Source organism: Passer montanus, unplaced genomic scaffold (genome assembly GCF_014805655.1).
Source record: "Passer montanus isolate IOZ18808 unplaced genomic scaffold, ASM1480565v1 scaffold39, whole genome shotgun sequence".
Lineage (NCBI taxonomy): Eukaryota > Metazoa > Chordata > Aves > Passeriformes > Passeridae > Passer > Passer montanus.
In genome coordinates this window covers 7,256,442-7,280,325 of record NW_024368707.1, presented here as the reverse complement: position 1 = coordinate 7,280,325, position 23,884 = coordinate 7,256,442, and the positions used below count along the sequence as shown (strand labels likewise).

General features: G+C 50.8%; 1 protein-coding gene and 1 long non-coding RNA gene across 4 annotated transcripts; both read right to left on the bottom strand.

Annotated features, from left to right (window-relative positions):
• Positions 1 to 357: 357 nt before the first annotated feature.
• On the bottom strand, positions 358 to 10,996 carry LOC120506445. 2 transcript variants are annotated; one of them, XR_005628512.1, is made up of 4 exons: positions 10,777 to 10,996; positions 10,493 to 10,589; positions 6,448 to 6,640; positions 358 to 4,676 (listed from the first exon to the last, which is right to left on the bottom strand). It is a non-coding gene; the product is annotated as an uncharacterized LOC120506445 (long non-coding RNA). The 2 variants fall into 2 exon arrangements; XR_005628511.1 differs by lacking the exon at positions 10,777 to 10,996 and having other exon boundaries at positions 3,367 to 4,676; positions 10,493 to 10,667.
• Positions 10,997 to 11,359: 363 nt separating this feature from the next.
• On the bottom strand, positions 11,360 to 16,554 carry GAPDH (glyceraldehyde-3-phosphate dehydrogenase). 2 transcript variants are annotated; one of them, XM_039718149.1, is made up of 13 exons: positions 16,518 to 16,554; positions 14,929 to 15,461; positions 14,521 to 14,564; positions 13,843 to 13,942; positions 13,601 to 13,707; positions 13,425 to 13,515; positions 13,157 to 13,272; positions 12,959 to 13,040; positions 12,662 to 12,813; positions 12,482 to 12,560; positions 12,173 to 12,256; positions 11,931 to 12,028; positions 11,360 to 11,663 (listed from the first exon to the last, which is right to left on the bottom strand). In XM_039718149.1, exons 1-13 carry the CDS (start codon positions 16,537 to 16,539, stop codon positions 11,594 to 11,596), a joined length of 1,578 nt encoding a protein of 525 aa, XP_039574083.1. In that variant the 5' UTR covers positions 16,540 to 16,554; the 3' UTR covers positions 11,360 to 11,593. The 2 variants fall into 2 exon arrangements, with proteins under 2 accessions (XP_039574083.1, XP_039574084.1); XM_039718150.1 differs by lacking the exon at positions 16,518 to 16,554 and adding an exon at positions 16,160 to 16,193.
• Positions 16,555 to 23,884: the final 7,330 nt, after the last annotated feature.

The following is a 23,884-nucleotide window of genomic DNA, read 5'->3' as shown; positions in this document are numbered from 1 at the left end:
GCCTTGAGGCGGGGCTGTGTCCATCAGACCCCAAGCCCGCAGCAGTGGGTCTCCCCATGGCAGTCCCGGGTGGGACAGCGGTCAGATCCCTGTTCTGAGAGCCACTGGCCCTCAACAGGCACTGGTGCTGCCTTGTTTTCAACCCACAGCATCATCAATGCAGAGGCTGAAGGATTGAAAATGGAACTGATCCTGGCTTGTGAATGTCTTCCTATTTCCTGGCCTCTTCTGCCACACCAGGGCATCCCAGAGCACCTTCCTGCCTGTCCTCAGTCCCATATCCCACCTCAGTGTAACTGCAGTGGGGGATCCCCTGTCCCACCGTCTCCTGTGGCATTGTCCTGGCTGGCTGCAGCACCTGCTCCTCTGGTGATGGTGATGGAGGCTGGGGCCTGCAGGGTGTCAGGAGGGAGCGAGCAGCCTCCAGAGAGGCAGTGTGATCCAGAGAGGCAGTGTGGGCACTGAGAAGTGGATACAGCCTGCACAGCCAAGGCAGGTGAAGCTCTGGAGAAAAAATGCTTCCCACTAAAGGTACTGAAGGGAAGAGGAAGTACCTGGCAGTAGAGTTTTTGGATCATCACTAAGATTAGGTATGGAAGATAAAATGGGGGCTGAGGGATGCAAGATTCTCTCTGTAGCTGTGGCCTGGCTGGCTGATGCTGCTGGGTGCTTGAGCTGGGAGCGCTGTGGCATCCATGCACTACAGCAGTGTCCATGTTCGGGCAGGGTGAGGTGCTCTGCCCGTGCCTGCCCCATTGTTAAGGCGTGTGTTGGCATTTCAGCAGGGGCTGAGCTGGTTGGAGCAGGCAGGGAGGCGAGTCCCTGCAAATGGCAGAAGAATTGAGCAGGAAACAGGAAATAAGGGAGCAGGTGGAGCGCTGTTGGTGCTGGGGAATGGCAGTTCCTCAGGCTGTGGTCTGCTGCAGCTCCTGACTGCTGTCTTCACTTCTTGCAGGAAGTTGGGAAAGTGTTTCACGGGAGCAGCAGGGTGCTGGGAAGCAGCAGAAGCCCTGGCTGCCTGTGGGTCTGTGGGTAGATGGGAGCTGCGTGCCTCAGTGCCTGCCATGGCCCTCACCTCTATGCCACCTTGCTCAGCTGTTTCCATTTCTTCCTGTCTTCCCTCTTTATTTTTCTACCTAAAAGAGCTGAAGCCAGAGGAAATATTTTACTATTTCAGTTTTCTGCTTTCAAGTGATGATGCCTCACACACACAGTAGATGAGGGTTCACTTCCTATCCTGTCTGGAGGATCTTCAGTTTCATGCAATTCCCCTTTCCTGTAGGCATCTTTGCAGTGTTTTCTTCTCTTTCTCTCCTGAGGAGAGTTCTGTGAGTGGCTGACGACTTCTGGCTTCCCCCGTGCATAATCCAGGACACGCATACCTTTGCCTTGGTCCTGCTTAAGGAACCCACAAGACTGCAGAGTACACACCCTGAGAGATTTCAGGCATGAAGCACGGGAGGACTGACATCTCTGCCTCGAGCAGTCATTGCCCAGGGGAGCAGCAGGTGACAGACACCCATGTCCCAGGACACGCGGCGACCCTGCTCCCACACTGCCTGCCAGGACTCTGTTTGCAGTGAAACCAAAATCTCTGCCACCCACATGTGCAAGATGCTGTTCCCTGGTGCATTGTATCACCAGCAAGGGGCTCTGTTCCCCCACCAGTCTGACAGCCTCCAAGATCTCCCTGGCAGGATATGCGGCATGGATCCTCTGCCTCAGCAATTCCTCGGTATGGGAAGCACCGCCCAAGGCCCCTGGTGTTAGCTGGGCCACCTACCTGTCTAACTGTGGTGACCCCACATCTTTGATGCTGAAATGAGATGTGGTCCCTCCATCTACTGAGTTCTTCTCTGTGGGCTCCTTTTCCTTCTTTGGGGAGTATCGAGCCTGCTCTTCTGCACCACACACCCTGCTGGGAACTGCGATGTCCAGGAACTGCGCAGTGCGGCGTTGCTTCTTGAGTCCCTAGAGTCACCTCTGTTCCAGGACGCCTCTCGGCAGTGCCAGCTCAGGAAGCACTCTCGAGTCCTGTCTAGCTCAGTGTCGGTGCATTAATGTGAGTGTTTTATACCCAAGAGCAGTCTGAGCACAGACTGAGTGGGGTTCCATGGCAGGGTGCATCTGGGCAGTCCCTCTGCCAGCATTCAGCTCAGGACTGTGGCTGCTGAGTGCTGACCTCTTGAACATTTAAGAACTTTTAGGATTGTATCTCTGGGCTGGCAATAAGGTCTTCCCCCTGAATATTTAGGCAGACTGGTTCATCAGCTTCTTACCCCTCAGGAATGCTGGAAGGAAGATTCTCCCTTGGACAGGGAGAATTGGGTTAGAGATCACCTAGGGAAATGGGATATCCACAAATCCATGGCCCTTGTAGGGATGCATCCACAGTGCTGAGGAGCTGGTGAACACCATAGCAGTCATCTGTGAAGGGTCTGACATCAGGAGAGGGGCCTGAGGCCTGGAAGAAAGCAAATGTCTCCCCACTCTTCAAAGAGGCCAAGAAGGAGGACCCAGGAAACCAGTCAGCCTCACCTCAATCCAGACTGATGGAGCCCCTCATTCTTCATTCTGGAGGTTATCTCTAAGCATGTGGAATGCAGGAAGGTGATCAGGAGAGTGGGCTTGACTTCACTAAATGCAAATTATGGCTGACCAACATGATTGCCTTCTACCGTGAGACAACCGCCTGGAGGGTTGAGGGCAGAGCAGGGGATATTGTCTACCTCGACTGCAGCAAGGCTTTCAATACTCTCTCTCACAAGATCCTCATAGACAAACTTAGGAAGTGTGGAGTGAATGAGTGGGCAGTGAGGTGGGTTGGGAACTGGCTGAACAGCGGATCCCAGAGGGTCACAGTCAGTGGCACAGAGTCTAGCTGAAGGCCTGTCACTAGTGGTGTCCCACAAGGTTCAGTACCAGGCCCATCCTTATTTTACTCATCAATGACTTGGATGAAGGGTAGATGCTTCCTCATCATGTTTATTGATGGCACCAAGCTGGGAAAAGTGGCCAGTACTCCAGTGTCCTGCAGAGGGACAGGTTGGAGAGATGGGCAGAGAGGAACCTTCTGAAATTCAGCAAAGGCAAATGCAGGGCCCTACATGTGTGGAAAAATAACCCCGTGTACCAGCAAAGGCTGGGGGCTGACCTGCTGGTGAGCAGCTCTTCAGAGAAAGACCTGGGGATGTGGACAAGAAGCTCCCCATGAGCCAGCAGGTCGTCCTGGTGTCCAAGAAGCCAGTGTTGTCCTGGGATGCATTAGGAGGAGCACATTGCCAGCAAAGCAAGGGAGGTGAGGCTCCACTCAGCCCTGGTGAGGGGAATCTGCAGTGCAAGAGAGACATGGAGCAGGTCTAGCAAAGGGGAATGAAGATTATTAGGTGAGGAAGTGCCTCATGAGGAAAGGTGAGGGAGCTGGGCCTGTTCAGGCTTGATAAGAGATGTCTGAGAGGGGACCTCATCAATGTCTATGAGTATCTGCAGGCTGGGTGTCAGAGGAAGGAGCCAGGCTCCTGTTCTTGGTGGTGCCAAGAAGACATGAGACAATGGGCAAAAACTGGAACAGAGGAAGTTGCACCTGAACAAAGGAAGGACTTCTTTACTGTGCAGGTGTCTGAGCACTGGAGCAGATTCCCCAGAGAGGTTGTGGCGTCTCCCTCACTGCAGATATTCCAGAACCATCTGGAGGCAATCCTGTGCCATATCTTTGGGATAACTCTGCTTGAGGAGAGGGGTTGAGACCAGATTACTCCAGTGGTAGTTTCTTCCATCCTTACCCATTCTGGGATTCTGACCAGGCCCACTAAATTTCTTGATGAATCCTAGCAGATGTTTCCACAGAGAGGGTGGGGAACATCACTTTCCTTGCACCTGACCACACGAGTGTGGGATGGTGCTTTACTTGCTTCAGTGGGTTCAGGAAACCTAACCACTAAGTAGCCTACATCTTCTTCCTTGCGTTACCCTCCCTTCACTGATTCCTGGATCCCATCTCTTTTAGATCCTATCACTGAAAGAGTCTGACTTGTCTGTCGAGTCAGTCAAGGTCCTGTGTTTTCCACCCAGCACCCTCCTGCTGGAGGCACTTTGTCACTCATCCCGCATGACTCGCGGTGGTGTGAGTTACCCTTCCCCATATCAGGATTCCTTGGATGGACCCAGATGGGATGCTGACAGCCTTCACCAGAACACCTTTGGGTTCCAGCTAACCTGTTTTATTATTTTATTTACCATGTTTCTTAGTCAAGAGTTAGGAGAGGACAAAGCTGCATAGAAAGGTGTTCTTGTTTCTCGGTTTGATCCGTAAGCTTGACTTTCCTAAGCCTTTTGCCATACTCTTTGTACATTTATGGTTGCTGTGTCTCAGGTACCTGTGACACAGGGTGCCCCAGAACTCACCGGTGATGACCAAGTAGGTCAAGTACTCTGGCTACAGGGAAGAAACTTCCTTTCAAGAGGAGAGGTCAGAATTAATGCAGAACACGGTGGAGGTACTGTCTCCTTGGGAATACACCTGGATGATGCAGGGACATGCTCCTGAAAACATCTGGCAAGCTGCTGCACGTGATGATTAACGCTAGGAGTGATGGTAAAGCCATCAGGGTCAAGCTGGACAAATGTCACAACAGATGGGAAGAGGCAGCATTTCCAGCTTCGAGAGCAGACTGCATCTGGGCAAAGTGCAAGAGGAAATAGAAATCAGCAGGGTAGGAAGAAATGTAGTTAACTGATATTTTTAAGGGTCACAGCCATATAGTAGAACTGCTAGATCAGTCTGACCTGTTGGATAAGGGAGTGAATTTGGTTTACAAGTGATGTTAAAAGTCATATTCACTCTATATATCTATATATAATATATAGATATATATAATCTATAGATAGAGTTGATAGCCAAACATGCTCTGACATACAATTTCATCAAGGCATTGAAGGGTCTTCTATAAATACTCCTGAATCCCCCCAAAAAACATTTATTTTTTAAATATCTGCCTGTTTTGCTTTGCTTAAAGAAAAATTATGTTGTCAATAGGAGACTTTGGCTTGGGATACCAAAGAATATGCTGTGCCAGGGGGAATTTCTCATCAATTTACAAGTGATGGAATGCCCAAGTAAGGCAATGATTTTGTATGTCCTTATGACAGATGAAGATTGGGTAAAGATTGATGGTTGCCTAAGGACAAGGGATCAACCGAGAAACAAATTGAGACATCAGCCAGGACAAAATGTCACAGCTGAGAGCTGTGTGTTGTCCTGTAACTTCTCCTTAGAGTGAAACAAGTGAACTTGCAGATCTGGAAACAGCAGTATTTTTCCAGTTTTTCAAAAAGCTGTGATTTAGTAACATAAAATAACTTTTAGTGAGTGAACTTCCTTGAGTAAGTGACCATGTGACAAAAGTACTTAGAAATAAGAATAACTGATAGAAATAATAATAAAGCTTGACCTACATGAACAAAAAATAATCCTTGTAACAACTACGACAACTGTGGTTAGGAGAAAAGGAATAGAGGGACAAGAGAATATTCAGCTGTCTGAAGAAAAGGTCTTCAGCTGCTTGTATCACCTCAGAGAAAAATAACAATACTTGAATGTTTAAGGAACTAACATGCTGTTCTAGTTATATTTAAAGAAAAATCAATCCTAACAGTAATATTTTCTTTTTATTGGCTGAAATCAGGAAAATAATCAAAACAAGACAAAAAAGAAGAGAAGTACTCACCAGATAAGTCTGCTCTGTGTATGGAAAATGCAGAATGTGCTCAGAGGGGAATGATGAAGCACTTTCCAGGCAGTTAGCAATAAGGAGGATCTTTGACAGGATCTCCAGCTGAGCACTGCTGCAGTTCCAGGCACAGATGACCTGGAGCACACTAACCTGAGGGTGCATGGGGTGCTGTAGGGATGAGCAAGCCCCCACACAGAGCCTGAGGCTGCCTGGGGAGTTGGAGTGAGCAGTGCTGAAAGCAAAAGCTCCCGCAAACGGTGTCTGCACAGCGCGGTAACCTCCACCCCGAGAGAAAAACACTGGCTGCTGAAATCCGTGGTTTGCTGAGGTCAGTTTTTAAAAGCATCAGGGAAGTCATTTAAAGAAAAGCCTGGGTGGATGGGCAAGCAAATGACGTCAGTGCTTAGTCTGACAGAGCATGGATGAAAGCCAATGAGAAACCAGTGGAGGGGGGAGGAGGCGGGAAATCATGAAGGGATGGGAAAAAATCTGCAGTTTAAGGAATATTTATAGAAGGGCAAGGAATTGACAGACAAAACTGATACCATTTTTGATATGTGGAAATGACACAGACTCTCAAAAGAGCTAAATGTCTTGGTCAAAAGTGCCAGGAAGCATTGCAGAATATTTCTGAATAGGGTGAAAAGAGAAGTTCTGTTGCCAGACATACATAGCCATGCATAGATACATCCAAGAGCAAGAAATAGTGACTGACCTTGCCTGGGAGAACAGAAGGGTTGGGAAGACCTAGGGAGCTGGGCTTACGTGCAGTCATGTGCAAGTTCTCAGCCAGACACTGAGGATGTCTTTAAACATCTTTTATCCACATGTCACATTGGTGTCCTTTGTCCTGCTTTGCATCAGAAATTGGAAGAGATGGACCAAAGACACCTAACCATGATTCCAGGCTGGAAAAAATGTTTTGAAAGTGAAAAGTTTAGTTCCTTTGCTCCTAAAAAGAAAGGCAAGTGAGCATTTTCGCACAGTGCCTGAGATCCCTTCATGATGTTGGTCTAGGTGGCAGTTTAGTCAGGCTGATAAAGGCGTACGAGGATTCTGAGGAGATGGGGAGGCTGGAGGCCTTGTGAGATTTGGTACTTGGTGTCCAGCACCTAAACCAATATCCAGCTTGGCAGCTAAAAAACTGGAGACTGCAGAGATACACACCACCTTTTTTTTTTTAAAATTTTCCCCTTCTGTCACAGGACTCGAGACTGCAGAGATACACAACACCTTTTTTTTTTTTTTAATTTTTCCCTTCTGTCACAGGACTCAGACCAAGGTCAACAAAAGTTGCTCACTTGTTTGTTGGAGGTTTGGGCAATGTCAAAAGAGGGCTTTGAGGCCTGCATGTAGTATTTCTCACTTGGCAACCTTGAATTTCATCCAGCATTTTAATAACCCAGTCACTCAGTCACAAGATCCTTCTGCACCTTTCCACAGGCTCATTCAGGGCTGAATGCTTTGGGTCATTTTGCATAATCAACACACCTTGCACCCTGTGCTCCACATTTTTCTGGAAGTGTTGATTGGTGGGGCAGATGGCCCCAGATGCTGGCCACTCGCATCTCTCAGCTGCAACCAGCCTTGCCACAAGTTTTCAGCCTGGCGAGGTGGTCTTCGTGTCCTTAGGCAGTTATTTGAAAGGTTTTGCCAGCCTGTTTTTCCCTAAATTCTGTTGCTTTTCATCATGGGGGGCTGAGGTGAGTGGTGAGTTACTTGCAGCACAGTTATCTGTTCATCCATTTCATGCTGGAGACCACCTGAGTCTCACATGTGGTTTGCTGCCCTTCATGTCACAGACATGTTCTCAAGTCTTGATGCTTCAGTTTTCAGTGGAGACTCCATCTCATTGCTGCTGAGGGAAATCTCCTGTCTGGCAACCCCTCAAAGCTCCTCTGACAGCAAAACATCAACTTCACTTTTTATTCTGGACTTAAGCTTCCCTAATCACTCCCACACCATCTTACAGCTTTTTGGCAGCTTTCTTATCTCCAAGATGCACTTGAAAGAGGTTTTCAGCCTTCCTTTTCTATTTGTCACAGAATATCCTTTTTTTTCCCCCCTTTACAGTTACTAAGTCTCATTTACTAGTATTTATGAGTTTTTCTTTTGTTTTCATTTGACTACAGCTTCTGCTTTTTGACAGCTGTCTTTTCAAATCTTACGCTGTGAAGTATAACCCAGCACTACTGTTCCTTCCAGGGAACACTTAATTAACTCCCTCAAGAAGATGATACTTCTGTAGTAAGGTAATTTATGGAGGTAAGTCAGCTGTCCTAGAGTAAGAGATTACATTCAGCTCAGAAGAGTAAGTAACAAATTACTTGTTTTTGCAGCACGTATACATTGTGATTGCCCAAAGGTAGGCAGCTTGGTTTTGATGAAATGTGAGCACTGCTGGAGCCTGCAGGGGTATTTGCATACCCTTAGTCATGAACCTGCATTTTGTGAATGGCATCAGTTATGAAGGAGGTTGAAACATCACCCTTTAAGATGTTTGTCTTTTGTAACTGTGTCATAAGTCTTTCAGAGACTTGTATCTCCTCTTCCTTGCCCTGGTCTTGCCAATTGCTTTGCTTAAATACTGATTTACTTTAAAAGTGGATATAGGATGTTTTAAATGTCCAAGACCTTTTTTCACTGTGCTTACACAGTTACAATATTTTGTTATGTTTTGGAGTGATTTTTCAAGTGAACTTAATTATTTTCCACATCTGCTCAAGCTGGTTTTCACTACCTGGCATCTTCCTTAATGCTGAGGTTTCATGCTGACATCTCAACGTGAAGGTGGTCTGAGGACCTTTCTTGGGGAAGTAATGCATGTGTAGTAGTCTGTGCAAATGCCAAAGAAGTATGAAAATTTATCTAAATGTTCAAAGTGATCATAAAACTAAATTTTCTGTAACACCACTGCTAGTTACCCTTAGCTGTCTTAAAAATAGAAGAATAAAACATAGAGCTTATCACCCCTAGAAATGGTCGGCTGCCCATCAGAGAAGCTGGTCTTGGGTCACCAGAGAGCTTTCCCAGGTGCATCCCTCTCCTACATGGCTCTGCACAGTGAGCCCTGGTGCCTGGCCAGCCAAGGAAGGCAGAGTCAACCCCTTAGCCAGGATCAGTGTCTTTCTGTACCTTCCCCTTGCAAGGTGCTCACAAACCAGGATGGATTCTGGCTTGTGGCTGCTGCTCTTGGAGTTGCTTTGTCCCAGCAAAGTGGCACAATCGCTTCTCACTACCTTGCTGAATGAGAGCCTCTTTATGTCTGCCTGAGCACCTGCCTTGCCTGACCAAGCATTTCTGTCTGCTTTCCATAGTAACACTGTCAGCAAACCTAGAGCTCCCCTACTTGGGGGAAAACTCCTCTCCAGAGACAGAAGGAGCTGCCACGGATCTTTCATCTTTATTTCAATGCCATCCACAGTCACATATGTCAATTTTGCAAACTGGTGGGGGAAAAAAAAATTTGCATGGGGTTTTTTAGGTCAGGGTTGCAGTTCTCAGACAGGCTGGTCACTGAGCTAGTTTTTCCATCTGTCCAGAGGGGCCTTGCTGTAGTGCCATCTGTAGGCACAGTGTCTGGATGCAAAAGAAGGATTTGGAAGAGTTGTGCATTTTAGGGAGGTAATATTAGAGAGAGGAAACCAAGGCCTCCAGGCAGTCCAAAAGCTGCATGACTAGTTTGCCACACTCACTCTCCCTGTTTCCATACAAGACCAACCATGTTTTGAATGCTGTGATTCCTGGCTTTCCTCGCCTCAATACCATATAATTTTTCTAGGAGAGATGAGATCGTAAACCAGTTGAAATGGTATTTGAAAACAGAGTGAAACTTTTTCAAGAGATTCCCAGCTGTTGGTCTGAGAGCACATACTCTTCCTCCACCCTGAGGCTGTATGACTTTGCTCATTCTCAGAGCAATTTGATCTCGAGTTGGATAGGGTTCATGCTTGTTAAATAACAAGAATTCTTTGCTCTAGAATTTTCAGGTAGTCTTATCTCGTTTAGGAAACATAAAGCTTTTTAAGAGAAAGATTTGACTCACATAAATGTTCCAGCTTTTAACCTAGTTCAAAATATGTTTTACATGGGAAAACAGGACCTCTATCCTCCCCCCCTTTAGATGTTTCAGTAGCCTCTCTGCACTTCCAGATTCTCAAGCAAGGTGCTGACTGGCACACACACAATGTGCATGCAGCAGCACAGCCATTCAAACCATCCGAGCACAGCAATCAAGGACAGGATGGGACCAACCCAAGACTCATTTGTAATCCTGACAGGTCTCCAGGCTACACAGCCGATTCTCAAGCAAGGTGCTGACTGGCACACACACAATGTGCACGCAGCAGCACAGCCATTCAAAGCATCCGAGCACAGCAATCAAGGAGAGGATGGGACCAACCCATCCCCAACTCATTTGTAATCTTGACAGGTCTCCAGGCTACACAGCGCCCCCAGCAGAAACCCAGCTCCATGGGAGGGCTGCCTCCAGTGAGCTCCAGCACCAGGCAGCTCCCATTTGACACCATTTACCTAAAGCTCCAATGACGGAGCCATTTGTGGTGCAATCCAAGTATTTCTGCTGTCCCAGGGCTAACAAGCTGCTCAGAATCCCAGTTCCTATCCAGAGGCAGGTTATTTAACCTCTTCTCTTTGCAAAATAACTTTTGAGTCATCGCCCTCTAGTCCAGCAAACATTTAATTCTTACGCAGCCCAGCTGCTGGAGATAAGCGGCTCTGGGAAACTGTGTCCGGCATACCTTGATCCTGGGAATTTAAATCCTCCAGCTTACGTCCTTGCAGCATCCAGATCAGGGTCTAAAGCAGTTGGGGTCCGGACAACAGCTCCAACCGTGCCTGCCAGGGAAAGAGCACATCAGCCCTGAGATGCTAAATTAAGCTGCTAAAAATGGAGGTCCACGTGATTGTGTGCAGTGCGCTGCTTATCTGTCCTGGTGCTCACAGGTCATGGAAGGCTCCCTTGCTGCCCAGTGGCATTCATGCTTCCAGAACTAATGCAGGGAGGCAGAGGGCTGACACTCACCTTGCAGAGATTTGCTGCTCAGCAGCTTAACTGCAACTGCCCCTCCTTACGCACAGAATTAAGCCAGAATTAAGACTGGCCACCACCATGCCAGCGATGGCCTCCAACACGTCCCTAGGCAGCCATTTCCTCCGGGGCTAAGCCAATTCATTTTAAAAGGTAAAAGCAAGTGAAATACCCGCCTTGTAACACCAGGAAATATCTCCCTTGTCCCCTGCAGAGGCAGGGGAAGGAGAATCAGTTTCTTGTGCCCCTTTACCAAACCAAATCCAGGAGTCATCTGCTCAGCACTTCTATTCTGCATGCGCCCATCAGACAAGCAAATCCAGAGCGAGGTGGCTGGAGCCACAGAGGCGCTTGCCATCGTACCACACCTGCTGTGGGGCACAGCCCTGCACCACACCTTGTTTTGGCTCAGGGGCTGGACTCTGGGCTCTCCCACGTGGAACAAGCAGCTCAGCAGGCTGCACTCCCCAGCTTGCTTCTCACTGCAGCTGGCACAGACTGTGCCATGCAGGCGCCTGCAGCTGCTCATTGCATACATGCCCCCTCCTCCCATCTCGCCCTGACAGACAGACAAGGCTTTTCAGATGGTGATCACTTTTATTGATGTAAGGTGGTACACAAACAGATCAGTTTCTATCAGCCTCTCCACCTCCCCCAGGCTCGGGGAGAAGTTGGAGGAGTGGGGGAGACAAGGGAACAGAACTGGCCTCTCACTGCAGGATGCAGAGCTAAGCGGTGGTGAACAAGGGCAGGGGCTCCAACAAAGGAGAGTCCTGCTTCCCTAGGCAGCAGGGGGGACTGTGTGCTCAGCTTACTCCTTGGATGCCATGTGGACCATCAAGTCCACAACACGGTTGCTGTATCCATATTCATTATCATACCTGGGGACAGAAAACAAGCGTGTCAGGGCTGACCCATTTCTTGCACCCCCTTCTTCCATTCTTCCTGCTTCTCTGCCCCATCCCACACAACTGAACTCCCATCTACCCTCTGGGGGCAAGGAGGCAGCTATGCTAATTTCAGGTAAGAAGCAATCTCACTCCACCGTGAGACTGGAGCTCTGTGTATCCACCTGGATCACCAGTGGTAACCAACAGGACACCCAAGTCTGTAACCTGCCTGTGCCAGTCCCCCAGGGCTGCACCTACCAGGAAACCAGCTTGACAAAATGGTCGTTCAGCGCAATGCCAGCGCCCGCATCAAAGGTGGAGGAATGGCTATCACCATTGAAGTCACAGGAGACAACCTGAAACACAAGGAATTGTCGTGCATATGGCTGCCCAGCATCTCTACTCCAAGTGCCCAAATCAGGATCCTGCTGACAACAGCCTTTCAGAGAAATGAGGCAAGAGCCAAGAACCACTGGGCTGAGAGAGCAGGCATTCCTCACCTGGTCCTCTGTGTATGCCAGGATGCCCTTCAGGGGCCCATCAGCAGCAGCCTTCACTACCCTCTTGATGTCATCGTACTTGGCCTGAGGACAGACAGATCCAAGATGATCAGATCCTGACACAAAATGTCCACTGGGGACAGGGGAGGGAGGAGGCACACATGGGAACACCCCAGCAGGTCTCTTTGCACAAAGATCACATCTTCAGGACAAGATGGATGCAGAGAGGGCAATTCCAGGTGCAATACAGAGCTTAGAGGAAGCAGGGGCACATCTGGAAGCTGTTAGGACCTCATCCACAACACTTACTGGCTTTTCCAGACGGCAGGTCAGGTCCACAACAGACACGTTAGGGGTTGGCACACGGAAAGCCATTCCAGTAAGTTTCCTGTGAGAGACATGAGTCAGTAAGGGACAGCAGCTGGCACTCCTCTGCCAGCCTAGGAATGTTTGGCCTCCTCCTGACAACTGAGAAGGGGCAACACTCACCCATTGAGCTCAGGAATGACTTTTCCCACAGCCTTAGCAGCTCCAGTAGATGCTGGGATAATGTTCTGAGCAGCACCTCTGCCATCCCTCCAGAGCTTTCCAGAGGGCCCATCCACTGTCTTCTGTGTGGCTGTGATGGCATGGACAGTGGTCTGAAGAAAGAGCACAGCAATAAGGACACAGCCAATTCTCTCCAGAAAGAGCATCCCAGGTGACACAGGGAGTACAGGTGCTTTCCCTCTCACACGAGGGGATCTGTGGTAGGTCACCCTCCTCAGCACCAAGCTGCACACCTACCATGAGACCCTCCACAATGCCAAAGTTGTCATGGATGACCTTGGCCAAGGGCGCCAGGCAGTTAGTAGTGCAGGAAGCATTGCTGGGGTAGAGAGATAAAGGCACATCAGCCAGAGGCAACACTTCCACTGGGGTGAAGTGAGACCCCTGGCAGCTGGTGAGAGCTCCAGGCCAGAAAGGAAGCTCCTCTCTCCTTACCTGACGATTTTCAGAGACTTGTCATACTTCTCATGGTTGACACCCATCACGAACATGGGAGCATCAGCAGAGGGGGCAGAGATGATCACACGCTTGGCACCACCCTTCAGGTGAGCCTGGAGAGAGAGATAAGAGATTACATAACTCAGGATCCTTCTGAGCTTGCTTCTTCAGACCTCTTGTCCTTCACAGCCCTGTACATGGTGGCTGCCCGACAGGTAGGAAGCAGCACTATCCTCTCTCTCCTGTGCCTCTGTGGCATACTCACCCCGGCCTTCTCCATGGTGGTGAAGACACCAGTAGACTCCACAACATATTCAGCACCAGCATCTGCCCACTTGATGTTGCTGGGGTCACGCCTAAGGAGGGACAAAATTTTACAAGCTGCTCCATGAGACACCTGCTTTCAACCTCCACAGGGGCAATTGGGAAAGAGATACTTACTCCTGGAAGATGGTGATAGCATTCCCATTGATGACAAGTTTCCCATTCTCAGCCTTGACAGTGCCCCGGAAGTGGCCATGAGTAGAGTCATATTTGAACATGTAAACCTAATAAAGAGAGGGGGAGTGGAAGGTCAGGCACCCAGGCTGCCATCATCCTCTAACACCCTGGGAAATTACCAGAACAGATCCAGAGGAGCCCTACTCAGAAAGGCCCAGAGGGGGCACTGCAAAGCAACTCACCATATAGTTCAGATCGATGAAGGGATCGTTGATGGCCACCACTTGGACTTTGCCAGAGAGGACGGCAGCCCGGGTAACCAGGCGGCCGATACGGCCAAATCTGGAGAGAAAAAGACATGGGTGAGGAGGTGCAACAGAGAACCAGCCCAGCTGGGCACGGGAGGCAGTCCTTGGCAGCGTTCCCTCGGGATCATCCGCTGCTCCCTGCCCAGTAGGGCGGGAGGGAGCCCTGCAGCTCGTCCAAAGGCCAAGGCACCCCGGTTAAAGATTAAGAGCGACCCCCGCCCCAGAAAGGTCAATCGCTAAATTTACTGAGAGCCCCGGGGATCCGGTTACTCCTCGGCCCGGCACGAGAAGGTCACATCCCCGGTGCCGCCATCGACACACGATCCACCGAGAGACCTTTTGGTGGGGGGCTACAGGGATCCCCGGGAAGGGAGAGGGAAATTGGGGCAGCCGAGCAACGGCAGCCCCTTCCGGAGTGAGTCACCCCGAACCCGAGGAGAAGTGAGTCAGCAGCACCGCTCTCTGCCCCGGGGGGCGCCGGCGGAGCGGGACCGGCGGGATTCAACCTCTCCCTCCCCCCAAATCTTCTCCCCGCGCCCTTCAGGCGACCTTGCCGGCCCCCCCCCAACCCCTCCCCAAATCCCTGGTGGTCCCGTCGGCCCCGGCACTCACCCATTGACTCCGACTTTCACCATCTTTACCGCTTCGGGATGTTCCTGCGGGCAGAAACCACCGGTAGGGGCATGAGGGGAACCGCCAACAACCACCCTGGGCAGCGGCGCCCGCGCCCGGCGCCGTTAACGCCTCGCCCGCGCCGAGGGGCGAGCGGGCACTGCGGTGGGGGGGGACGGGGAGAGCGGGCAAGCGGGGGCCCGCGCTCCCAGCCAGCCCCATCACGCCGCCCCCGCCATTTTGCGCGGCGCCGCCGCCTTTGTGCCCGTGGGCCCCGCCGCCACGCGGCCCCGCTCCGCCCGGGGGCTGCCGCACGCCCTGCCGGTGGGCGGTGCGCGCGTGTGGGCAGAGGGCTCCCGCACGCCCACCCCCCGCCGCCGCTCTCCCCCCGCGCATCGCCCCCGTTACCTGCTGCCTCCGAACCGCCCGGCGCGCAGTGAGAAGGTGGCGCAGCGCCTCTCCGCCGCCCTTTATAGCCGCGTGAGGGTAGGGCGGGGGCCCGCCCCGCCGCGACGCCGTCGAATGGCAGCGCGGGGGCCGGACCGGGCTACGTGCGCCCGTGCTGCGGGTGCGGCAGCTGAAGACCCCCCCTGTTTCCCCCGCCCCGCCGCCCCCCGTTAACAAAGGCCCCGCTCTGGAAACGCAGGGTCCGTAGCGATCACCCTCCCGTCGAGCCACCCCAAGGGGGTTGGCGGTGCTGGTGGTGAAAAATGCACCGGTCCTTGCGGGGAGGTGTCCCCAGAGCGGGGATGGGCGGCTGCAGCCCTGCCAGAGGAGGCAGGGAGGGTGATAGCCGGTCAGGGGCTGCTGCCGCCGGGCTTGCTGCTGCTCCGGAGGATGGTATGCGCTGCTTTCACCTGATAACGAAGGCCAGGTAGACACCCGCCCCGGCTGCAGCCTGTGCCCAATTGGATGGAGTAGTATCCAGTATCCGAAGGGACCTACAGGGAAGCCGGAGAGGGACTGGTCGTCAGGAGCTATAGTGATGGGAAAAGGAGTAATGGGTATAAATTGAAAGGGAGGAAATTTAGGATGGGTATTAGGAAGAAGTTCTTTACTGTGAGGGCGATGAGGTACTGTAACACGTTGCCCAGGGAGGCTGTGGATGCCCCAACCATGGCAGTGTTCCAAGCCAGGCTGGATAAGGCCTTGAGCAACCTGCTCTAGTGGGAGGCGTCCGTGCACGTGGCACGGGGGTTGGAACTGGATAATCTTTAAGGTCCATTCCAACCCCTAACATTCCATGAGATTCTATGGCTGCAAGGGGAAAGGGACTGCAGGGATGCTCGGGTCACCCCGAGGGAGCAGCGGATCCCCATTGCCCCCGGCACTGTCGGGAGGTACTGTCTGGGAGTTCTCCCGCCTCCAGGCTGGCCTCCCCCCCCCGCCTGGGTGGGTTTATCCAGGCGTGCTCCGGACGGGGCCCCTGGCCGGGCGCTGCCCCAGCAGGCCACGGGCGGCAGCGTGAGCCCCATCTTAATGAGGCACTGCGGCACTGCTGCCGCTGCCCGCGGGACGTGACGGCGGAAATCCTGCTCGTCTGCCGCCTCGGCCCGCCTTCCCTGGCTGCCTGCGAGGAGGAAGCGCTCCTGGCATGGCCGCTGCCCGGTTCCCCGCCCCCCACGCTGGGCTCCCTCACCGAGCCTTGCCGCCTCCATCCCTATGCGGGGCAGGTGCTGCGGGACACACCCGCCTTAGGTGCAACGCCCAGAGCACGCACAAATCCCAGATATCCCATCCCGGAGGAAGGTGTGGGAACAGTGGGAATGGAAATCTGGACTGTCAGAGCGGGAGGGGGTGGTGGGAGCTGGAATGTCCCTCCGGCTTTGAGGATAAGGGAGGGGGTGGGCAGGCTGGGGGAACCACGCAGGTACTGGGGTGGGGAACGAGAGAGGGGTCATGCAGCTCAAACGTAACCCTACTCTCCTTAAACCGCTGCTATTCCCGGTGCTGCTGAGGGGCTGGTGGCTAAGTTTAGACCCAGCTGAGGTTACAACCTTTTCTTAAAGGCCAGGACATGGTGATGGCTCGCGGGGCACAGCAGCAGGGCTACGAGCTCGTGCCGGGGCCGGTGGTGCCCCAGCCGTAGCCCACCGAGGCGGGCTCTCGGGGGGAAGCTTCAGCGCAAACAGGAGGCCCCGGTGTTTGTTCTGGCGGGGGCAGAGTGCGGCCGGGGTGAGCAGCGCGGCCCTTGTGCCCCGTGCCCGGTCGATAGCTCACCCGTGTCCGCCCCCCCGGCCGCACCGCGCCGCAGCCGCGCGTGCCGCACGCCCAGCGCGCCGGCAGCACCGGCCGCCCCGGTGCCGGCCTTTGCCCGGCGGCTGGCAGGTGGCGGCCCCACAGCCTGCCCCGCTGCCCCAGCCCCTCGCTGTCTCTGCCCTGAACTTCTTCCCTGCCCGCTTGCTCGAGCCCACGCTCTAGGCCCTCTCACCTCGGCCGCCCTCCAAAGCTAACACCCCAAACCACTGAAGGTCCCGATTCGGTCCAGTTTCAGCCCGAAGCAGCCCCTGGGCATGGCCTTCCAGGCCCAGTCTCCAGGCAGTGCCCACTTGCGACTGGCGAGGTTCTTGCGCCAGAGGGATGGACGGGCAGCTCTAACTCCAGACGGGAGGAAGGGGAGAGTGGAGGAGAGCAGCTGAGGACCGAAGCTGGACCCCTCCTTCGTGTCCTCTTCGGTCAGCGTGGACTCGGGCTCCAGGGGCAGCAATCGTGAAAGGAGCATCTGGGATAAACGGAGGAGAGAGAGGTGATGCCTGTGCTTCTGGTGATAAGCCTGGTACCCCCCGGTACCCACTGCCGCCATACCCTGCTGTGGGCTCAGGCAGGACATTAAAGTGATGCCTGCTTACAGCACTGTCCCTGTGACATTGCATCCAGACACAGGGAAGGGCTTGACCAGCAGCTCCCACTGTCTGAAATGACTTTGTCGTCCAAAACAGCAGGCAGACAGCTGCTGTGAGCTCTGCCTGCAGGCAGATTGCCCTATGCTTGTAAAACCATACACACGTCCTGCCCTGCCCCAGATTTGGAAGGTAACTCTTCAATCCTTGCTCCTTTTGTGGATGCTGAGCATCTCTGTGTGCTCAGGCTGGTGAGTACTATTTCATTTTTCCAGAGAGCTGCTGGGAAGGATGGTCCTGCCTCAAATACCTGATAAAAATGAGGGAGAGGCAGGAGCAGAGGGGGAGTGAGGAAGAGGGACTCCCCATCTGCTGGAAATCCTCTAGGTTAGCTGTGCTGACTGTAAGCCCTCTGCTGCACTGCTGGGAGACAAGGGTTTGGGGTGTGTTGGGTGCAGTGGAGGCATGGCATTGCTGCCCACAGAAGCAGCCTGCAGGAGCCGTTCTACATCTGTCCCTCACATGGATGCTGAGCTAAGGCTGAGGATGCCTTTGTGCAGCCCTTTGTGGTAGCAAGTTAACTGAAGCGGACACAGGCATCCTCAGTGAGGAGTGAAAGTGGTGAGTCATAGCAGGATCAGTCTTGTGATTTTAGTTCAAGTCCTGACTATTTCCCTGTGGCTTTTCCAGGCTGACGTAAAGGCAGGGTGCTGGGACTCAGGTTAAGGTTTGGGTAAGAGGGAGCTGGCTAGATTGGAAAGTCAAAAATATTTTTGCTGTAATTGCAGAGATAAAGATTTACTCAAGCAAAGAAGCCCTTAGTTGGCATCCTGACAGGGCTCTTGGCCTTAAAGAGGGTCTTTAATGGGGGTAATACTGAGCTTAGGAGCAAAACTCCTGGCCTAAGAGGATGCATCTTCCCTCTGAAATAATCAGAACCAGAACCATGAACATGACTGTAATGTCTGGTGGCTGCTGACACAGAGTGGCCTTAGAAAGGACCTGTTAAAAGGTTTTTTCACTGTTAAAAGCTTTTGCAGAGCACTAAAAAGCTTTTGTCTGTTTCCTGTCTTGAAATGCTGGTGCTCCTTAGGGGCCTTAGAAAGGACCTGTTAAAAGGTTTTTTCACTGTTAAAAGCTTTTGCAGAGCACTAAAAAGCTGTCTGTTTCCTATCTTGAAATGCTGGTGCTCCTTAGGAGCTGAATTATAAAGTCACCCTGGATCTGAGGCTGCTGAAGGGGAGAGTGCAACAAGAATAGACAGCAGCCTTCTTATAGTTGGAATTTGGGACCACCTCTCATTCAAGGTTCAAACACATCCTCCCTCCTCCCCTCCTGAAATCAACCTCAGCTCTCTCCCACTCCCTCCTACCTGTAGCCTCTGTCCTGGTAAGGACACAGTCTGAACGCTGGCAGAGAGCAGAACCAAGAAGAGGAAATATGAGCAGCAAGACCATGACCGAAGCCCCAGCATCTTTTTCTTAGCCCAGGGCTGGTGGGAGGCAAGGCAGGACTCACAGCATCTGTGTCAGATGTGGTCCCTAACCCCTCTCTGCCTTTATAGCTTTAGTTTTGGCAGGCAACTGGCCCCAGCTCCCTGCTGAACCACCCCCTGGAGCTCCTTAACCTTTCAGCCCTTTTGTCCAGGGTGATATATTTCAGGGTGAGCTCAGCAAGACCCCTTCCTCTAAAGAAAAAGGACACAAAGGTGTTTACTGAGTGTCTGGGAAGACAAATGTGAGTTGAGCTGCTGCTGGCCAGGACCTGGAGGTGTCTCGCAGGGTCAGGGATGGGGTGACACTTCAAAACACGTCCCAAAAGGAGGATATTGAAGGCTGCATTGTGTAGGACTATTGAACATACTCCTCATAGGCAGAGTGCTGTTAATGTTATTTCTCTGATCAGTGTGAGCATGAACTGCAGCTCAGTTAGAGGTAGGCACAGTGCTGGCTGCACCGAGTGGACACAAATTCAGCTCTGTGACAACACAGGCTTATGTTTTTAATATTTATATCTTGGTGAGACAGTTGGGCTGGGAATGAAGAGCTCCTGCTGCAGAAGGTGGGTGAATTCCAGTACTATGCAGAGTTTGTAGCACTGACAGGAGCGTGGGTCTAGTACTATTAGCATATAATTTGCAGGCTGTCTGTCCCAAGTCACCATCTGGAGGACTGGGCTGAGTTTCCAGAGGAACCGTCACAGAAAAGAGCTTGTCAAGACTCAGCTTGCACTTTGTCAAGCTCAGGCACACAATGGGAGCAGGATAGCAAGGAGCAGATTCCTACCTCCTAAATCTTCTGGCCATTAGTTCCCCCCACTTTGTTTACCTCTTCCATTTTACTGTAGTTTCTCACCAGCTGAACAAGGCAATGAGGTCACTGTTTAGAGATCAGGGTGCAGAAGTCAGCCTGGGTATTAAGACAGAAACTCATCAGCAAAGTTTGTCAGGGGAGAGGAATGGGGGGACTGTACCCCAGTACGGGATTAGCAGTAGGTGTGCTGGGAGAGTTTAACACCCTCAACTTCCCTTTGTTCGGTACTGTTGCACAAAACAGGCCAGAACTTTACAGAACATGTTCTTCTGCCTGCTTTCTTTTTTAAATTTTTTTCAAAGAAAGAAGAAAATTAGAAAAAGGTCTTCAGAGATAACAAAAGGCACAGTTCAGATATTTGCTCTGCCACTCTTTCCCTTGTTCCCTCCCTTTCTTCCTTCCAGACATTTTCCATTTGCAGATGCAGGTTTGTGGGTCCATTTCTTCTCTGCCCAAGTAGACAGAAAGTTTTACAAACCTTTTGCATCCAGTCCTTGAGAACTGAGTGTGTGCCTTCAGTGTGGGGCACTGATGCTGGAAGCAGCACTTTGCACAGCTGTGAACATCCAATTTTGTTAGCTCCAGCTGATGGCTGCAGCCCATGGTTGGTGCTGTGTCCAGAGCAATGTGACATTCCTGTCACCCAGGCCAGCACATGGAGGGGCTCCCGAGGTCCCACCAAGACATTTTGTGGGAAACAGGATTGCTTTCACACCAACCTTTGAATCTCCAAAGCACAGGGGACTGCTGGACAGTCACAGGACACGCACCCAACGTAGGCGTGCCTGGGCACAAATGGGGGACAGGGATGTGTGTGCACAGCAGCCCTTCCTTGTGCTGGATGAGGTAGTGTAAGGAGCCAGAGGGATGGAAAAGAAAGGAAGGACAGGAACTCAGCACATGTTCATGCTGCATGCAGGGTGTCCCAGAGGATGCTGTTCTGTACTTCCCAGTCACATGTGGCCATCCACAAAGAGCTGAGTCAGTGTTCTCGAGCACTCCTGCTGCTGGCAGGAGCAGCTCCACCCGGTTACATGAGTCAGAGTCAGTCCTTTCCTGAGGGAAAGGTAAGTGCAAAAGCAACAGTGCTTTGGTTTTGATATGAAATGTAGCAGCAGTTTGATCTGGCAACCCTTGAATGGGGTGGCCCCCATACTGCAAGAAGAATGCCAGAAATGTGTTTGCAACTGCTCCAAAATTCCAGTCCACTTGCACAAAGACAGCCCTGCAGGGGTGGGCAGGCTCTGAGAACTCAAATGACAAGTGTCCTCCTTGGGTTCAGCAAGAGCTGCGGCTGGCAAGAGGGAAAAAACCATCACCCATATCAAGCAAGAAACTTCAGAGACTGCAGAAAATTTGCAAATTTTCTTGCAGATTCTTGTATGTTCTTGTAAATCCAGCAAAGCCTGGATAAAATGCAGGTGCTCAGTGACTCAGGTGCCGTGATGTTGCAGCTGCTCCGCGTCCCAGATCCTTGCTGGGACTGCAGTAGAACTGAATAGTTACTCTGACATGTCCTGGCAATGACTGTGAAGTGAAAAGGCTTTGGCAGACAAGTCCTCGATTGCCCCAGTTTTCTCAGACTCAAATAGGTTATTGTCCTTTTTTCCTCTCTGATGCTAACAAGTTTCCTTTATAAAAACCCTTCCCCCTTGGATGCTGGGGCACTGACTCTAGAGCTTGCAAGACCAGAAAAGTGGTCTGCTGCTGAATCACAATCAGCCTCCTACAAACAGTTGCTCATATAGGAAAGGAGCAGGGCAACTGGAGACTGGGAGATCTGGGATCTGAGCAAAGAACCCTGAGGGGACACCCCTTGGCCCACGGTGATAGAAAGGGATGATGGTTGCTGCAGGCTCTAGAAGTGTACAATATTCACATTATTCCACTGGTACCATTTCTAGGAGTTCTGAGCAACCATAGTCAGGAATCCCTAGAGAATGGAAACACCACTGATCTTGGCACTGAGTAATCCCACTGCCTCAGGAGCAGGGGAGTGGGATTACTCCTTCAGCAGTGATTTATGGTCATTGTGGGAGCCACCAAAATAGACCTTTGTGAGGAACAGAAGAGCAGCAAAGATCTACTTAAGGCTGTAGCCAGTGTGTAGCTGCCCAAACCCCTCTTGGATTTTGCCTCATCTTTCTTCAGGACTTCCTTTTGTGCATGACACAGGACTGCTCATTCTTTTGATATCAGGAGAGGAAGGTGCTCCACCTGAACAACCTGCAGGGAGGGATCAGTCAGAGCTCTCACCCACTGACTTTTCACTCTCACCTGCCCAGGTAGCACAGGGTCTGAGTGGCCTGAGCAAAGGACAGTGAGCAAAGCAGTGAAGGAGCCAGCATATCAGTCCAGTCACTGATTGCCAAACCCTCTTTCCAGAAGGGTGACTGTGAATCCCCTGAAGGAAAAAGTTCAACCACTTCTTGTGAAAAAGTATGGCCTGAAGGTGAGCCAGTGCTTAGGAGTTTTATGGCCACCTCACTTCCTCTATCCACCCATTCATATCTCCCCTACTGTAGCATTAGCAACATATTATCTCACATCTACATAAGATTTATTCCTTGTAAAACTTTGAGCCTGGGCAGACATCCATATATGCTGTCCTTTCTTTTTTTATTCCTGTATGTGAGTGTCATACCCTGTGGGTGGTGAGGGAATCACGTATGGTGTGCATGACTCTGTGTTGTATTTACTGTCAATGCTGTAGCTGCTACCTTTGCCTCCTGGAGCCCTCACTGAGTATTTTATCAGGAAGGAGGGGAGAAGGACAACATTGCTGTAGCTTTCTGATCTTTGTATTTCATGTGATTGTCCTGAGGCTACTGGCGTGCTCTGGCCTTGGAGCATATCTATATTGGTATTTGGCTATTCTAGTCTGGAGGCAAGTGGGCAGGTATTTTCACCGAGTCATGGGAACTCAAGTGGAGTGTTTATAAATACACCTGTTACCCCATCATTCCCCACTTCACTTGTTTCTTGAAGCATTTAACATGATTATATCCATTGAGGTATGCTCAGGTTAGTGCAAAGCCATGCACTTCCTAATTATTGTTTTGGTTTTTTTTTTAAAAACAGGGATCAAAATAAGCTACAGCAGCTAGTTCTGCAGCCAGAGCGGAAGGGAACTGAGCAGCATGCTCTACTTGCTGGGTAACCCAGGGTGAGCACAACTGTGGGGAGGTGGTAGAGCCTCAGACAGAGACTGCAGATCTGCGGGAAGCAGTGGAGAGGAAGAGCGCCCTTCCCATTCCTGCCCAGCTAGTGACTAGTCTGCTTTCTAGGCAGCTGACAAGGTAAGAGGAAACATTTCTGTAGTAAGAGCTCTGGGATGAATGCCAACTTGCCTCTAGACAGAAGGTTAAAGGTTATTTATGTGATTAACACAGAATCTAATTTAGGGCACTTCATGTTCACAGGGCAGTTTAAGGAGTGCCAGGACTGACTTGAAAACTGATGTGGCATTTGTGAAATGAAAAAACCCAAGTGCCAATTTTACTTGAAACATAATTGGATTTGCAGCAAATACATTCCAGAAAGCAGTAAGACAATCAAGGCTATCAGTACACTTAGTAAGTTATCAAATTAGCATTATTACAAGTTACTTCTGAAGTTTTAGTGTTGGAATTTTTTTTTGTTTTTTAGCTTTTAAAAGATTTTTTTTTCTTATGGACTTTACCTATTGTTTATTCAAGTACTCTAGTCTAAGTTAGCCTTTCTCTCACTTTCTCCTCACACCCCACTCCCCGAACACTTCAATTAGCATTATTACAAGTTACTTCTAAAGTTTTAGTGTTGGATTTTTTTTTTGTTTTTTAGCTTTTAAAAGATGTTTTTTTTTCCTATGGACTTTACCTATTGTTTATTCAAGTGCTCTAGTCTAAGTTAGGCTTTCTCTCTCTTTCTTCTCACACTTAATACTTAGTAAGTTATCAAATTAGCATTATTACAAGTTACTTCTGAAGTTTTAGTGTTGGAATTTTTTTTTGTTTTTTAGCTTTTAAAAGATTTTTTTTTCTTATGGACTTTACCTATTGTTTATTCAAGTACTCTAGTCTAAGTTAGCCTTTCTCTCACTTTCTCCTCACACCCCACTCCCCGAACACTTCTTTGATGAGATATGCACAAGAAAAAGATGCAGGTGCCTTCACCTCAAAACCCATGGCTTTGGATTTACAGGATAAGAGCCTCAAAAAGCATGAAATATAA

Coding starts and splice junctions, on each gene's coding strand:
- GAPDH (XM_039718149.1), bottom strand. CDS start 16,539: ATGTCCTGGCCTTTAAGAAAAG. Junction 13,516..13,600: donor GCTATCACCATCTTCCAGGA/GTAAGTATCTCT, acceptor GTCCCTCCTTAG/GCGTGACCCCAGCAACATCA. Junction 13,273..13,424: donor CCACCATGGAGAAGGCCGGG/GTGAGTATGCCA, acceptor CTCTCTCTCCAG/GCTCACCTGAAGGGTGGTGC.